General features: G+C 55.5%; 2 protein-coding genes across 2 annotated transcripts; one reads left to right on the top strand and one right to left on the bottom strand.

Annotated features, from left to right (window-relative positions):
- Positions 1-1,872: 1,872 nt before the first annotated feature.
- Positions 1,873-2,836, top strand: CSDC2 (cold shock domain containing C2; the record flags this gene model as incomplete). Its single annotated transcript, XM_084206052.1, has 3 exons — positions 1,873-2,048; positions 2,286-2,408; positions 2,674-2,836. 3 exons carry the CDS (start codon positions 1,873-1,875, stop codon positions 2,834-2,836), a joined length of 462 nt encoding a protein of 153 aa, XP_084062178.1.
- A 2,027-nt stretch (positions 2,837-4,863) lies between these two features.
- PMM1 (phosphomannomutase 1) lies at positions 4,864-15,771 on the bottom strand. The gene is made up of 8 exons (XM_084205848.1): positions 15,688-15,771; positions 15,474-15,591; positions 14,510-14,586; positions 14,251-14,342; positions 11,949-12,048; positions 11,080-11,155; positions 8,217-8,332; positions 4,864-7,769 (listed from the first exon to the last, which is right to left on the bottom strand). The coding sequence occupies exons 1-8, from the start codon at positions 15,754-15,756 to the stop codon at positions 7,647-7,649; spliced, it is 771 nt and encodes a 256-aa protein (XP_084061974.1). The 5' UTR covers positions 15,757-15,771; the 3' UTR covers positions 4,864-7,646.
- Between the last annotated feature and the right edge of the window lie 1,481 nt (positions 15,772-17,252).

Genomic DNA, 17,252 nt, shown 5'->3' with positions numbered 1-17,252 from the left:
GCAGAAGGAGATGCTGAACCAGGGTTTGGGGAAATAGATGCTGAATCTGGGCATGGAAGCAGGAGCTGAGCAGCCCGTGTGGGGTGGGATGGAAGCAAGGGCAGATGTACATGCTCCAGTTGCCGCTGAAGCACAGGAAGGGTTTGGTGTGGGGGTGGGTGGGGAGCCAGCAAAGGGAAAGACAGTTTGGAGGGGTCTGCAGCCACAACTAGAAATCTTCTCAGGGGGCAGGAGGAACATGGTGGCTTCTGCCTTGGACTCTGGTGTGGCCTTTACTGCCTGTGCTGGGGGGTGAAGCTCTACAGGGCTGAGAGGGAGTAGCTGTAAGGAGGCTGGCTGAGGGATGCCCATTTGGGCAGCATGCCATGGCAGAATCCAAGCTGGACTGGCAGCCGTGGGGGCCCAGTGGCAGGCACAGCCCCTGGCAGAGGAAGAAGATAGAGGTGGGTGAGTGGAACAGGAATTGCCTCCTTGACACTTCAGCTGCTCTAGAAATCTTTTCCCATGTCCTTGGTGCCTGCTAATTTCAGAGTGGAGGTGACCCCCTTTTGTGCATCCCTCCAGGGCCTTTGTGTCTCAAAAGGCCACAGTGAGTCAGAAAAGAAATTAAATATTCTCTGTGTTTCCTGGTGTGTGCAGGTGTTGTCCTAAAAGATGCTGCATGTCCCAGTGGGGTGGAAAAGGCTGGATGGGAGTGCTGGGGAAGGGGATAGGATCCATGGGATATTGGGCTCCTCAGCTCCAAGTGATGGAAACTCCTGAGGAGCAATGGAAATGGGTGAGCCCCCACCCAGTGCACCCAAAGAGAGGTGCCCTCAAGCAACCCCTGGCATGGGGCACCCTGGGACAGAGGCACCAGTGTCAGATGCAGCAACTGATTGGAATAAAAAGCAACAGAGCAAGGCCTTTCTGAGCAAGCAGCTGCAGTGCTGATCACAGCACAGCCCCTCCAGTTTCATGCTGGGGTACTTCAGTAAGGACAAGAGTGCCCACAATTGTGACTGCTCCATCTGTAGGGTTTCTGCCCCTTAGGGCTTTAACTCCTTGCAAATGGCATGATGCCTTCAGAAACTGGAGCCTGATGAGGGCAGCAGCAGGAGGTTGTGTTTGTGTAGTGGCTGGACTGAGGTGCCTGAGGGGCATGAGGGCTGCTGGCGGCCTCACCACAGTCTCCTGGTATTCCTTCTTTCTGTAGGAATGTGCCTGGATGGGCAGCAGCTGCTGGCTGGGGTTGGAGTTGTGTCCTAAATCCTGTGGGGCTGAAGCAACCTCCTGTGATGAGAAGACCTGAGATCTCTGACCTTGATGTACTGACCTGTTGTCTCAGCCTTTTTTCTTCACTTTTTAAATCAGCAATCTCAGGATGGGGGAAATTCTCAGAGCCTGGGACTGGAGGCCCAGGCATGCTGGCACTGCATGGGCATCCTTCCCAAAATGGTTCCTGCCTGTGGCAGCCCATGCTCCACTGGTTCTTTTCCCAGGGTGTGCTTTTTAGTGACTTCATCTCAAATATCCTGGCAATTGAAAGGTTGAAAGGTTGAACAAACCAGGTTCTTCCCTTGGGGTTGATTTTCTGGAACATCCCAAGTGACTTGAAGCTGGGACAGGCTTCCTGGGGCAATTCCCAGTGCTGGAGGTTGGTGTCCAACGCTGAGGGCTGGCAGCATGTGGGAGCTCCCTGCTCCCACAAATGGCTGGGAGCCGAGGGACAATTCCCGATGTAAAATTGTGCCAAAACCCTCAAAGAAAGCCCTGTAACCCTCAGCCCCTTTTGCTCCCCAGGCCACCAGCAGTAGGCCCACACGCCTGGGCATCCTTTCTCCTGCTGCCCACCCGTCCGATCCCAAAACGGAGGAGCCCACGGACCCCGCCATGTCATCGGACCCCAGCGCCCCGCCGGCAGTGCCACCCCTGCACTCCCCCAAGTCACCGGTGTGGCCCACCTTCCCCTTCCAGCGGGAGGGCAGCCGCATCTGGGAGCGGGGCAACCTCCTGCTACGGGACCTGCCCAGCCCCCTCCCCACCAAGAGGACCAGGACCTACTCGGCGTAAGTACCTGGTGGGTTTGGAACTGTCCGGCTGAGCCGTGGTCACTGCAGCGCCTGCAGAACCCTCTGCACCTGGTGCACTTTGCCACCCAGCATCGCTGCACACCCCTGCCCAGAGTGCTGTGGGTGGGTGCCACGCACTCGGCCTGGAACCGTCATGTTCACAGCAAAAATCTCTCCCTGTGCCTCCACCTGGGCAAGGGCCACCAATGAAAAATCTTCCCTTTCCTCCTGCAGCACGGCGCGTGCCTCTGCCGGCCCCATCTTCAAGGGTGTCTGCAAGCAGTTCTCTCGCTCCCAGGGCCACGGGTTTATCACCCCAGAGAATGGCACCGAGGACATTTTCGTGCATGTGTCTGAGTAAGTCCCAGGGCTGTGCATGCTTCCCAGGGAAGCCATGCCATCAGCATGGAGCTGGAGACTTGTGGGCTGGGGTGTAGATGTCTCCATGGGGTGGACATGGGTCTCTGCTTGTCCTGTACCCTCCATCACCAGTGGGATTTCTATTCCAAGGCACAACTGGTGGGTCAGGTGCCTTCCTTCATTTTGGGCGGTCTGGGGCAGGGGTCCCATCTCTTGGCTGGGGCACCACCACCACCACCACCTCTCCTTTCCTCTCCTGCAGCATCGAGGGAGAGTACGTCCCTGTGGAGGGGGACGAGGTGACGTACAAGGTCTGCCCCATCCCTCCCAAGAACCAGAAGTTCCAGGCAGTGGAGGTGGTCCTCACCAACCTGGCACCGCACACGAAGCACGAGACGTGGTCTGGCCAGATCATCGGCTCCTAGGCGCCCAGGGGGGCCGCCAGCCACTCAGCCCCATGGAGCAAGCCTGCCCAGCCGCTCACAAGGGGCGTGGGGGGAGCCGAGGCGGCGGCGGGGCCGGGGCTGCCCCCAAACGTGCAGGCGTTTGCGTTCAGTGTCTTTTATAAGGTTACCGTTTCCTTTCTCTGTGTGTGTTTGTAAGTGTCTGTCGAGGGGGACAGGGGAAGCAGAGCCCTCCCTGACTGTCCCCCAGCTCCGGGGGCAGCACCGAGCCCCATGTTCCATTCCTTGCTCCTGAGGCCATGGGGAATAGAGAACCGGGCCTAGCCCTAGCCCCAGCCCTCCAGCTCTACTGGGCTGAAGCAGGTGCTGAGAGCAGGAGGGGGTGGGGAGAGGCTGGGTTGCTTGGCTCATCCTCCTGAACTCCACTCTGGCAAGATGGGCACCCCACTCAGTCCACGGTGGGACAGCAGCAGTGGGACATGCCCTGGTGCAGGGACAAACAGGGTGGTGTGGGGTGGCATATCACTGTGCAGGGTCTGGGTGGCTGAGACCCATCCCCATTGCTGGCAGCTCACAGCACCCACCTGAGCCACATCCCTCTATCACAAGATCTCAGGTCAGCGGTGCCACGGGGAGGTGGCTGGTTTACAGACAGCAAAAATTTGGTTTTAAGAAGCAGACAGCTGCAGGCAGGGCACCCGGTGCTGTGCCTGGGGGGTTGCACCAGGGCACGGGGCAGGGGGCACTTGGCACCTCTGTGCTCCCCGCTGCTGCTGGGCAGTAATGCACTTTTCTTGGCTCAGTGCTGACATGGTTTTGGGGAGGCAGACACTTCTCCTCCTTCTCTTGCCCCTGGCCCCCTGGGGACCCCCTTCCCACGCGTGTGTGTGTGTGTGCATGTCTGTAGCTTGCTGGGGCAGTGAGGGGCTGAGGGGTCTGAGCAGCCTCGGCCATGGGGTGAGCACAGCCACCTCCTCCCCAGCCCCTTGGTGTAGGCAGGGTCTTGTATACAAAGCACAAACTTTGGTTTTGGTCTTTTCTGCCATACCCTTGCCAGGTGGGCTCCCATGGCCCCAGGGAGCGACAGGGCAGAGGGCACTGGGACAGGGACAACATGCACTGGGCTGGTCTTGAGCTCACCCCAGGGAAACAGTGCTGATGCTCCAGGAATTACCAGCATCTTAAGGGGTTCACAGCAGGGCTGGGGACAGTGGGGTGCCAGCAGGGCCTCCCAAGCCAGGCAGGAGGGGATAGGCAGCTCCTGGAGCACCGTGCCAGCAGGGGCTGCTGGCACTGCTGGTGCTCACCATGGATGGAGAGGGGTGTTTGCCACCTTTCTTGCTGCTGCTGTTGCCAACAGGGCTAAGTGGGGAGAGGAGCAGAGCAAGGCTGGTGCCACGCAGGACAGCTGGGCCCTGCAGATTCAGGAGGACCATGCTGGTGCAGGGATTGCCCCAGGACCCTCTGGCCCATCTCACTGCCAACCCAAAGCCTGGCTCTCCCAGGGGCTGTGGCAACTGTGGCTCAGACTCCAGGCATCCCCAGGACACGCAGTCAGCTTGGCCAAGGCAAACTGTTGGTTTTTTTTTTTTTTTTGAAATAAACTAAAACCCTAGACTTGTTGGTGTTTTTACAACTCTGGTGTGGTTCCCGCCTGTCTGACCGTGTGTCAACCTTTGTAACATTGGCAATAAACCATTAAAAGTGACTTTCCCATGAGCCCTGCCCATCCTGGCTCTTTGTCCTGTGTGCACGTGTCATAGTGACTCTCTCAGGTAAAGTACCTGGAGCACCCAGGAATTTATCCAGACATCAAAAAGGATTCACTCACAGTGTGTTCCCAAGGGGGCTGGACATTCTCCACACTGTGGGCCTGGGACAGGAGGCTGCTGCTCCTCTGAGGGGTGACCAGGAGTGGGGCTGGTCCCCCATTGCTGTGGGGACTTTGAAGTGTGTCTTGCCTGTTGTGTGGCTGCCCTTCACCCAGCACAGCCGGGCACAAAGCACACACTGCTTCCAGCTGCTGTGTGTTGTGGCTTTAATAGGATTGGTTTTAATTTTTTAATATACATATCTATGTATTTAAATATATTTCTCATTTAACAGTTGTCATCAGCCAGACAGGAGCTGCCCATCTCACACTGATATGGATCCATACACCAAGACAGTTCCAGGCGTGGGGCCTGCCACGCCTGCTTGCTCACATCCATGGGGAGAAACCCCCACTGATGCTGTGGGCACCCACCATGGGAGGAACATCATGGCAAAGGGGCCTCAGGGACAGGCAGAAAATGCCTTTCACTTCAAAGGTGCGAGTCACCTCAGCCCCCAAGGCCACCAGAGTGCCCCAGGCCATCAGGGCCAGACCCTGCTCTTCACTCATCACTAAGCTCACTAGAGGTCCTGCTGGCTATGAATAGACTCACAGGAAAAATAAACTCCCCAAGACTCACACATAACCTGATCAACAGTGAAACAGAGAGGAAGGAATCACAAAACACAATTCCTTCACGAAGGTTGCAGTGGAGGGCCAAAACGCATGACCTGTGAAAAGGGTATCCTGCATACAAGCTTCTCCAACAGGTCCTCTTCTCCCACACAGAAATCTTCCCTGGGTAGAAAGAGGAATTTGTGGATTTGCCGGGGATTTCTGGATGCCTGGCAGACCGCTGTGCTCATGCAAATGTGCTGCATCAGAGATCTGATGTGTTGTAGTTAGGAGGTGCAGTCAGGTGGAGGAGACGGCACTCCCCCAGCACTGGTCATGCAGTATCCCTGCTCCTGTGGCCAGGCAGCAGTGCCAAGGGCCACCAGGACTCTGCCCGAGGCAGCGTGGGGACCCAGCCCTGCCCTGGGTGCAAAAGCACCAGCGTCTCTCGCCTGAGGAGGATGGTGGTGCCTTGGTAGGTGGCAGTAGCCAGCTGAGAAACTCCTCTCTGTAGTCCAGCTGCCAATGGAAAATGGAGAGCCAGGATGAGGAAACTAGGAACAGAAGAAAAAGGGGAGAGAAAACGGGACCAAGAGATGGGGCAGTGCCATAACCAGCAGGGATGGGATAAGAAAGGTTCCTGGGAAACAGTGGGGGAGGGTTTGCAGAAACCTCCGACATTCTCCAGGTCCACAAACACCAGATCTGTGTACCTTGGGGAGCTACAAGCAGGACATCTCTCTGGAGGGGATCCCTGAGCTCCTTTTGAGCACCAAGTTGTGACAAGTGTCACCACTGTAGCCAAGCACCACAATGCAACTGCCAGGAATAAAAGGACAATGTGAGGAAGAAGGTCAAAGGATGGAGAGATGTGGGTTTGCAACCCACAAAGATCCAGGGAAAGGAAGAGGACATCCTGTCTCCCTAAAGCTGAGCTTGTAAACTGGGTGTGTAGGATGAGATGGGGGAAAGAGCAAGCTTGGAGGGCACTGCTGAGCAGGTACCTCCAGTAGCTCTATGAACCAGGTATGGCTGGTGTTGGCCCCCGCTGAAAATGCCTCTGGCAGCAGGATGGAAAGCTGAGCACTGGGGAGGGAAGGGGACTTGGTCTGTTAGGAATGCCCTGGGTAAGCTTTTATAAGGACACATCTCTCTTATGAGGAGAGACTGCAGGAGCTGGGCCTGTTTAGTCCAGGGAAGTGAAGACTGAGAGAGGATCTCGTTAATACATATAAACATCTCAAAGGCAGATGCCAAGAGCATGGTGCCAGATTCTTTTTGGTGGTGCTCACCAACAGGATGATGTGCAATGGCCATAAACTAAAACATGAGGCTCCACTTCAACATGAGGAAGAACTTCTTTACATTGAGGGTGGCAGAGCACTGGAACAGACTGCCCAGGGAGACTGGGGACTCTGCCTTTCTGGAGACATTCAAAACCCACCTGGACACATTCCTGTCACCTGCTCAAGGCGGAGGGTTGAACTAGATGATTTCCAGACGTTCCTTGCAACCCTAACAATTCTGTGATTCTGTGATGCCCAATGGATACAGGAGTGGGAAGACCACTGGAAATCCTTCTACCCCAAACTGTTCCCCAGCATGAAGTGCCAGGATCCTCCAGCTGTGCAAGGCAACGTCTGACTTGAAAATAGAGAATAATATAGAAAATAAACCCTGGGCGTCTTTTGTAAGCTAAAGAGAAGAAATGGTTTCTTTATGCACCCAAGCAAAGCTCAGAGCAGCAGCCCAGCCATGTTAAAGCTACTGTTCCCAGGTCATCTGCAGGGAGGGATACTGTGGCACTGAGGGCAAGGACACGGTGACCTCTCCATTAGAAAGCACAACGGTGCAACAAGCTGGGATCTCAGCTGCTCCTTCCTACCACAGGCTTGGAGCAAACAGCCTTCCTGGCCTCCTGCCTCGGAGCAGTTCTGGTGAATGCCTCGAGTCTCAGCAGCCCCAGCCTCTCTGGCCAAGGTGCAAGGGGGACAGAAAGGTGAGCCACATGCTCCCTCATGCACAAGCGCTACGAGAAAGTGAGTGGAAAAGGAGAGGAGAGGAAAGGGAGTGCAGGACAGACACTCACTCTTTGGCCCTTTCAAACGCTTTCTGACCACAAAAGCATCTGCATCACCGCCCACCACAGCTGAACTGTCAAGAGAGAAGTTTCTCTGGAGGCGAGCAGGGTCTGGTGCCATGACCCCCAGCCACACACGGGCAGTGCTGAGGGGCTGCTCAGCCAAGGCCCCCTCCTGCTGCCCACCCACACTCACAGGTTACATCCTGACCAGCTCTGTCAAGTGGTTTTTTCATCTACCCTGAGCAGATTCCTCAAATGAAGGTGCTTTTCCTGGTGGGGGGAGAGGGTGGAACTGGGGCAGGGCTGCAGGGACCGGGCAGTCAGCACTCGTTTGCTCTTTCTGGAAAGAAGATTTCGCGGCATCGCTGCACCGTGTCCTGGGGGGACTGGACACTGTGTCCTACAGTGCGGGGATCATCGTAGATTTCATAATCGTTCCCTCCCTGCAGGGGAATAGAAAATAGGGACAGCATTAGCAGGGTCTTGCCAGAACAACCTCATCTATGAATCCACATTTTGCTGTGTCCCGTGGGAAGCTGGGCGGGGAGCCAGAGGCTGGGCAGGCAGGGACTTGGTGGGCAAGGGCAGGCAGGGCTTTGCTGGCCCACCAGCAAAAGAGGGGCAGAAGAGGCTATGCTGGGAGCTCTGCTCCCTCCCTCTCGCCTTTGGGAGGTGGACTTGCTTCCCAGCACAGTGAATCCAAGGTGAATCATTTCCCCACAAGCCAGCAGAGCCATCGTGAGAGCACCCCACAGCACAGAGCAGCATCTTCCCCTCTCACACCACTAAAGGTCTGTGTTGTCACCAGTGGGATCATGGGACCCATAGGACCCACGATGGAGCAGCAGGAGAGAAAGCAGCCATGTGTGGGGTGAGTGGGGCATACTCACAGGAGTTGTCTCGTTGCCAAAGAAGTGGATGGTGTCAAATCTCTCATCGTCGAGCACATTGAGGCAGTAGCGCTTGTCCCAGCCCTCTGGGAACACATCAAAGCTGATCATGCCACCTGCCAGGAGAAGGGAGGGCATCAGGCAACGTTGCTGGGAGCTGGCAGGGTGTCCCCCCACCCTGAGATGGGCAGGAGGATGGGAGGGGGCTGGATGTCTGGCGGGAGCCCCCACCCCAAACAGCAGCCACAAACACCAGCTCTGCCTTGGTGCTCCTCTTGGCACATGGCTAGGATAGTGGCAGAGGCTGTTCCTATGACAACAGGCTGCAGTGACATCAGCATGGCTGGGGTGACATTAGCACTGCTTCCCTGCAGGCAAGCAGGAACCAGAGGGCTCTTCCCCAAGAGAGGCATCTTTTACAGCGAGAGATTTTGGCTCATGCCTTGCAGATAGCACCAGCAAATTCTGTGTCCCAATAGGGAACAATGACCTTGGAGACTGGCACCAAACTCTCCCCTAGGCTCCTGCTGGACATCACTGGCCCTTCTAAAACCACTCTTCTGATGCTCCTTAACTGTGCAGGGACTGGGGTCTCCTGCATGCTGTCTCTGCACACTGACCAAGGACCCTGCCGTGGAGGTACCACCATGGAGATACCACCTGTTGACATAATCAGGGCATGACCCTGACCTGTGACCTCTTGACACAAGAGTTTAGTGAGGTTGCCAACATCTAGAGAGGCACCAAGTCACATGTGACCAACACAGAGCGGCAAGGGAGCTTTCCCAGAGAACACGTATATGGACATGGACACCCACAGCCACCAAGGGTTAACAAAATTCCCAGCCCTTGCTCTTGGACCAGGCAGAGTTTACGCCAGCACTTTGCTGCTTTTTGGGGGTGCTTGGAGGCAGCATCTTCCCCATCCTCTCAAGCTCTCCACTGTGTCCACAGGCTGCAGAGAGACCCTTGTCCCAGCACCAAGACAGGAGACAAACTCTTCCCAAAATAAAGCCTGCAACTTAGGGCAGATGCACGCTTAGGTCTCACTCAGAGCCAGAGGAACAGGGATTCATGCTGGTATGTGTGACCTCATGCCAGTCAGCTTGTCTTCTCCAGGAAACCTACTGGAGTATCCACGAGAAATCCTGCAGTTTCACACCCTCCTTCTTAAATGATAATCCTACTTCTCTAAGGAAGAGGGCGAGCAGACAGATAATCACAGGGTCAGTTCCTGCTGAAGAAAAGGCACTGACACCCCAGGTTGCTCAAACATGCAAGCCCTGATGCCATGCACCTCCCCTTCCTGACTGTTTGGAATGTTCCTGTTGGTCTGGGGATCCTGAAGCAAGCCTCCTTGGAGGCTGAAAAGATGGGGATGGAACCTATATGTCCACCTTGCAGCAGAGAAACTGGACAGCACACTGTGATAAGGATGGGAGCAAGTGCCCCATGAGCTCAGGGAAGGCTTGCAGCAGGATCCAGCATCAGAGCAGGAGCTAAACTTGGTGACATCCTCTTTTTTTTGCATCCAAAGCCATCTACCTGTAAAAACCACTGCTTTTCACTGCATTCTAGCCCTCTAAACAGAGCTGGGCAGCAGGAAGGGGCTCCTGATGTCAGCTGGAGCAGGTAAGAAATCTAAGGGTGAAGAGGTAGTGGGAACCAGCCAGCACTGTTACTCCCCTAGGCAGAGAAGGGCCTGGGGGGCTGCAGGGAGACCTCCCACCACCTCTGGGCCTTGAATCCTCCACAGCCAGAAGGCACATGGAGCCAGCCTGGCAGAACATCTACAATCCTGCATGCTCTTTTTTCAGATGCCTGACCTGAGACACCCCACATTTTCTTTGTGGAGGAGCAGGGGCCCCAGAGCTCCCCTTGTGCTTTTATACAACAGGCCTGGGCTCTTGGTGGCAGCTTCCCAAAGCCCAGGGAGAAAGGCCCATTGTCCAGCTCTCACACCCTGTGCCTGAGGGCACACAGCAGCAGGGACCTTGCCTTTCTCTGCTCTGACAAATGGTGGTGCCAGTTCTGTGGGCAGCACAGGATGCCCCTGGAGGGATGCTAAAGGCAAGTGAAGGCTCTCAGAGAAAAGCTCTTGGAGCATCAGAGGGCCTGGGGCGTGACCCACTGCCTCAGCCTCACCCCCTTGCCCTTTGGCTGGGCGCCACGTGGAACCTTCTTATCTTACACGTCTGCAGAGGATCCTCTCCCAGCATCACCCCCACAACTTACACACCTTCATTTTTCTCCCTATCCTGGCCAGACACCCAGGAATGCTCAAGCCCCTCCTTCAGCTCTGTACCTTTGGTAAGCTGGCTGTCAGAACCATCCCTACAAGAAGCGGCCCTACAAAAGCCCATGGCAGGCAGCTGCAATCTCCTTACTCCTTCTCAGCTCTCCCTCCAGGAAGAAAGATATTTCCCTTGCAGCTAACTGTCCCAAAAAACCCCAGAGCCGAGACAGGCATTAGTCTCCTGTCCCATTCCTAGAGAAGAGTGCGTGTGCCTGGGGCTCTGCTGGCTGCCCGGCTGCTGATGCTTGAGCCAGAACAGATCCACTGGGCAGCAGTGGGCTCCACTAGCTGAGATTAAGGCAGGGATAACACCACAGGATGGAAACCTGGCTGGCTGGCTGATTCCCAGGGAGGGAAGTCTGCAGCATGGCTTACTCTCTGCATGGATGCAGACGTCATGGATGCAAATGTGACTCCCCTGTGGCAGCTCTCCAGGACTAAAATCTCCTTCTGCTCTTCCCAGGATTTCCAGACACTCAGAGGGAACAGTTGGGATTCCTGCTCCCTTTCACAGAATTTTATGGGAAACATGAAAAAGGCAAAGCCGAGGAAGCCCTCCCTGCTCACCTCGAGAGAAACGCAGGCCTTTGCCAGCAAATTCCCTCTGCAAGGCTGCCACGAACTTCTCCCGTATCCTCTCTTTCTGTGGAAGATAAGGAGGAAAGGGAAGAAAAGAGGGTTTGAATAATTAGATGTTGACAGTCTTCCAGAAACCACTGTACCCTGTCTGCTGGGCAACTCTGCTCCCTCCCCACCTGCACTGGGCCCCAGTGCCATGCCATTTAGCCAGCTTCCACCAGTCCTGCCCAGTGTCCAAGCAGGCCACCAGCTCACTCCACTGGGAGTAGCAGATCCCAGACCTTCCCTGGCAATAAAATGCAACTGCTTCCCACAGCCCAGTTCATAACCCAAACTCTCCAGTTTTGCTTAAAAAGTCTTGCAAAGACCCAGCTGATCCCTCAACCCCAAGAAAGCTTCCCCAGGCAGAAACTGGTATGAGCATGGGCCAAATCCTCTAGAGACCTGCCCAGCAGATCTGCCATGGCCCTCCCAGTTTGGAAAGCCCATTAGTTCCAGCTCTTTTGGGGCTGTGGAAGTAGGAGAGAGAATACGGCTGCTGGGCCATCTCTGGGTACTGTAAATGAGGAAACACACTGTTAAATAGCTGCCTCCTTCCCTGGGGCTCTCCCACAGCACAGGGAATCCTGCTGGCCACCCCCTTGCATTGGTGGTCCCTAATGAAATCAGGTTTCTTCCATCCATCCGTGTCCTCCCTTGGGCTCCTGTCTCCCAGCCTGTCTCCCTCCTGTTGCATGTGCACAGCTTGAAGCTGGGCCTCCCTTCTCCTCGGGAAGGGGGGGAGCACGTAAGACCTGAGATCTGGGGTGGTGCCAAAGCAGCCAAGGGGAGGCTGGGCCCAGGTCTGGCCCTTGTACCTTGTCCAGCTCCGAGAACTCGATTCGCTCCTCTGGGGTGCAGCTGCGACCAATGGGGGAGATGTTCAACATTCCATTGCGAAACTCAATGAAGGTCCCTCTGCGGTGGGCAAAGGCACAAGGTCACTGGGGCAGGAGACAAAAACAACATTCTCCTTTCCAGGAGAATGGCTGCTTAGCCAGGCTCTGCAAGAACATGCAGGAGGAGAGAAGCCATGCCCACTCCTGAGTGCTTCACAACAGGAACAGATCAGGCACCAACAACTGCTTAAGGTCCCAGGGAGCTCAAAGTTTTATACAAAGAGACTGTGAGAGAAGATAAATAAAAGGTCCCAGGTCCCTGCCCTGGGGATAGGCTGGAAGCAAGAGCTTAGGGGAGATGACAGATAACATTTTCTGATGTTGTGATAACTGCAAGGACAGCTATTGACTGGCCTGGACTAGCTGCCTGATGAGGCTGTGGCACTCGAGGCACCCATGAGGCTCTTAAGAAATGCTGTGTGAGCTGGGTGAAGCTGGCAGTACCTTGGGGCAGTGGGATGGCCCAGGTCAGTGTAACTCACTGTTGATGTCTGGCAGCAGGCTGAGGAGCAATCAGTGCCTCCTCAAGGGACACAAATCAGAGTCTTTGTATCTCCCTCTTGACCTCTGCACCTTTGACTGCAGCTCTTATCTAAGCCTGCACAGACAGGATCCAGCTCCTGCTTGCCACCCTCACCTTGTGCTGGGGTCACTTCTTGGCCGCTTCCTCAGGGGGGTGGTTGAAAGCACTGAGCTGGCAGAAAACTGCTCCCTTCTTTCATCTCTGGTAAAAACCCAGCTACTTCTGTTTTCTCATCGAGGGGTCAGCTATGCCAGCACTGGTGGGGCAGAAACAACAGGGGATGGCAGCCCTGTCAGTGTGAAATTCTTGTGCTGGAGAGGAGATCCCCTCCTCTGTCCAGCTGAGGATCCCTGAGCTTATTGTCCCTCCCAGCCCTGCCTGCTGTTTCTCTGTGATAAAGTGCTTACCACCCTGAGTCTGGAGGAAAAGCTCTCCCCCTCCCATCTCCTGACACAGCAAGGAACTTCATGGAATGGCCACACAGGCAGCCATGCCTGCAGCCTGGGAGCACTGAGGGTTTGGTGGCTCACACCCCAGGCCAGGACTCAGGAGATGTGGGTTAAAGTCCTTGCTTTGCTAGAAATCCCATAAGGCTAAATCCACTTTTTTATTTTTCCTCATCCTCCATCCGAGCTACCTGCGAGCTGAAACTCCACCAAAGCTGTTGGGTAACCAGACAGCAATGAGGCAACTAAACAGCCTTGAGGGCTCTGGGTCCCAGCCTGTGCTTTCAGGGGGCTTTCTGCCAGCAGTTCTGTTGCAAGGAGCCACCCTAGCCCCCCTGACTGGTCCTTGTACTGCCACGTGGTGACTCATAACAAACAACTAATCTGGATCACAGTTTAGCAACTTCTACCAGAATAATTTCACCTGCTTGTGTTCACTGTACAAACACAGGGGGAGAGCAGGAAAAAAATCAGCCACGGCAAGGGGAGGGCAGAGCTGCTGCTCCCAACATCCCTGGGTGGCTCACGTGTTCTTGAAACTGTGGTCTGAGGGGAGGTTTGACCCTGCAACCAGGCTGGTTTAACTGCAGGCTGCCTCCTGCTCCTCCTTCCACCTTCATGCCATCAATTCTCTCTCTCTCTTTCTGTGCTCAGAGTGAGCTGATCCAATGGAAGACAACCCTTTCTTGTCCTGGTAGTGGCCTGGTCTTCCTTCAGCAGAGGTGTACCAACGCAGCTCACCCTCTGGCTGCTGGGTCTCAAGGGGAAGAGCAGTGAGCAACACAGGGCAGAGAGCAGAGCAGGGCCAGCCAGCAACACTGGGTTAGAAAAAGCGTGAAAACGTGTGCTCAGGAGCTGGACTTCCCATCTTAAGATCCCTCGTTTGCCTGGTTGGAAACATATACTACCAGTGATGCCTGATGCCCTGACCAGTAACAAGCTGGTACCATTGTCCGGAATGCGATACACACGGCGGCTGCACCCTGCTTCCCAGGGAGGAAAATCCAAGGGGCAAAAGAGCAGGCATTATGCTAAAACATAGTGCAGCCTCTTCAGAACAAACACACTCCTCCATTATTTGCCCAAGGTGGCCAGCTCAGGGAAACAGTGATCCTACACAGTGCCTCTGGGCGCTAAGATAAAACCTGGAGCAAGACAAGCTCTGCAGATCAGCTCTGTTTAGGAGAGATCTGGAGCTCAGCTCCACGGAAATCAGTGTCACGACTTCCACTTGTTACGCTTGAGCCGTTACCGTTTCTTGGGCAGCTTCAGCAGCGCCATGTAGTTGAGACAGAAGTTGATCAGATCCTGCAGCAGCTCCTCTCCCAAGTGGTCCTGAATGGCCTGCAGAAAGAGAAGGGCAAGTGACGATGCCTGACTTCTCATGAAGCCCATCTGGAAGAAGCAGCAACTGGGGAGAAGAGGCTGCCCATCTGCCTGGGTAGGGCAGGCGCTGCTCCCCTCGGTGCACAGGGCAGGAGAGCCATGGCTGCAAAGGGAGTTGGACTCACCTGCTTGGAGACCAGCTGCCCATTCTTGTATTGCACTGTGCCGTTCTCTGCGAAGACGTAGTCAAATTTATCAATGACTGAGAGGGGAGGAAAAAAAGAGGAAACATTACTACTGCCGGGGAAAAGGGGCAAAAAGGACTGGGATCAGGACTGAGTGAGCCCATCTTCTTGCTTCCTTGGACTGTGCTTTCCACAGCTCCTGTGCTCTGCAAAGGGCCACTGGCCATCCTACGCTCCTTGCTTCCCACCAAGTGGATGAGGAGATTATCTTCTGCTCCCGGGTGGGGAGGTGACGTACGCAGGGGGAAACGACCTGACTGAGGTCACGGGTTGAATCAGTTGCAGGACGAAGATAAAGGCTCACAAATGTTTGGCTTTCAGCTACATACGTGCTACTCCTCTCTCTGCTGTGCCCTCCCCACTGCCAGGCTGCTGGGGTGATGTGGTTACTGGTTATCTAACTCCAGCCCCCCCTGCGACCCAGACACGCAGCACTGGCGACTCAGCAATCAGCCTCAGCCGGGAATTTCTCGGCCTCCCTCCACTAGCGAAGTGGGAGGCAGAGCTTGGAGCCCAGTGGCGCTTGTCATCCAAGCAGAGAAGGAGAACACGGTGGAGGAGGCAGGCGCTGCCCCCTCGCCCTCCCACTCCTTACTCTACCCCATGCCCCCATCGGAACGTGAGGAGGAACCCGAGGGGACCCCATCACGGAGCAGCAGCGAGGCGAAAATTGCCAGCAGGGCGTGAAGCTGTCAGAGCTCTGAGGTAGCTCGTACAAAACGAGCCGGCAGCCCTGGACTGGAGCCGGCAGCACGGATCGGAGCATCCCTGCCTGCCCTCCACACTCGGAGAGAGGGAGCCAAGCAGCAGCTCCCGCCTGGGCACGACCGGCCGCTCCAAGGGCAGCCTTGGGGCTGGATTTAGGGCACAGGTGCCCCCGGGAGACCTCGTCCGCCGCGCTCACCTTCGTCCCCTTCCCCCAGCTGCTCGGCTATCTTGGCATAGTCGGAGCCTCCCACCACGCCGATGTGCACCCTCTCCCGCAGCTCCCGCAGGAACGCGTCCACCTCCGGCTCGATTTTCTGGCGGGGAAGCAGCGGGTGAGGCCGCAGCCGGCGGGACGAGCTCCGCCTCGCTGGCCTCGCCCCCCAGAGCCCCGCGCCCCCGCGCCTCGCTACCTGCCGGGCCGGCGTCAGGGTCCCGTCCACGTCGAAGAGACAGAGCACCCGGCCCCGCGCCGCCGCCATCCCGCCCGGGCTCTGCGGGCGGGGGGCGGGACCGCGGGAGCTGATGGCGGCCGCCCGCCCTCCGGGGCCGCACGGGCGGGACGTGCCGCCGAGCCGGGCGCCCCCCGTCTGCTCCCCCGCCCCTCCAGGCCCTAACAAGGATGCACTAAGGTGCGCGTCTTGAACGGCTTCCCCGCTTCGGCTCTTTCCTGAAATAATTTTAGAGCCTGGACTTTGGGGGACGGTGCGTGTGTGGCGCGTCTCTGCACATTTGCTGTTATTGCTGCAGTGCCCCCCGGAACTCAGGGGCTCTGGGTCTAGATTGTACTACCCGGTAAGTTCAGCTCCTCTGAGCGTTTCTGTGTCCTAGTGAAGGGAATAGGAGCAGCACGCGCTTTCCTAGTCAGTGCCTCACCTTGCTTTTCCAATGGGATGCTCTTAATATACCCTCTGCACAAAGCCAGTAGCTTTTGCTTTGACCCGCCTACCATTTACCCCACGAGTCATTTAGGATTTAATTAGACCATCTGGTCACACCATATTCATACGGCGCTGTATTATGCTGGCCTGATGCCTACAGCCGGCCCCATACCCCTCCTCCCCTCCCCCATCCCCCCAAGCCCCAGTCTCTTAAAATAATTCCTGAATTATTTTCCAAAATCAAAACCAGCCTGTGTGGAGCATCCAATGCTTTCTGCTCAAAAACTAGTTTGTATTCTCTCCCCCAACAGTGCTCAGTGTGCTGAGCTAGGTTGGAACTGGGGAGAGATTTATTTTTCTTTTATGGTCTGATTGTTTTTTGCCTCAGTATAATTTGCTCCAGGATATTAGGCAACCCCTCTTCCCAGTTCTTCACCAGATTCCTCTCAAAAGGAAGCATTCAGGTGGCTTCAAAGATTCTGTTTTTTTCTTGTTTGCTGTTTATGATTTTCCTGCTCCCACTCAGTGGCAGGGGTATGTACAGAAAGTGTTAATAATTCACCTTTGTGCCATTACCTTGGAAAAGGTTTACCAAAATACCCTCAGCTGCTTTCTGGGGGAGACATTGGTTGAGTCCACCAGGACAGCTGTTTCCATTCTGTTTCTGTGAGCTGCCACCACAACACAGCGAGTCAGGAAGTCTTGGATGGGTATTACATGTGTCACTCACCCCAGCACTGGTATTTCTGCAGAATCTGTGGCCTTCTGGATCAGTCCCTGGTTATGGGCTCCCACCTCTGGAAAGGTGAACTCTTTTCTAAGATGCAGGGAAGCTTCCAGAATGGTTTCTTAGCACCCAGATACTTTGTATGCAGTTGGGTGCTGATTTTTGAGTTGACTTTAGGGTTATGCTCCTTTATAGGACTTGTCGAGGTGTGGTTACACATTTATCATCAGTTAATATGTGGGCACATACTCCAGAATATGAATCTATCCAAGTATGCCTACCATGGCATGCTGATGGGTGAGCAGAGATGCCTTCCTGGATTTGGGTGCTCGAGTGTCAGAAGCCAAGGAACTGTTCTTCCACACAGCAG

Source organism: Fringilla coelebs (assembly GCF_963513975.1).
Source record: "Fringilla coelebs genome assembly, chromosome: 5".
In the NCBI taxonomy this organism is placed as follows: Eukaryota; Metazoa; Chordata; class Aves; order Passeriformes; family Fringillidae; genus Fringilla; species Fringilla coelebs.
Note: the sequence above shows the minus strand (reverse complement) of the source record. Positions and strands in the feature narration are given on the sequence as shown.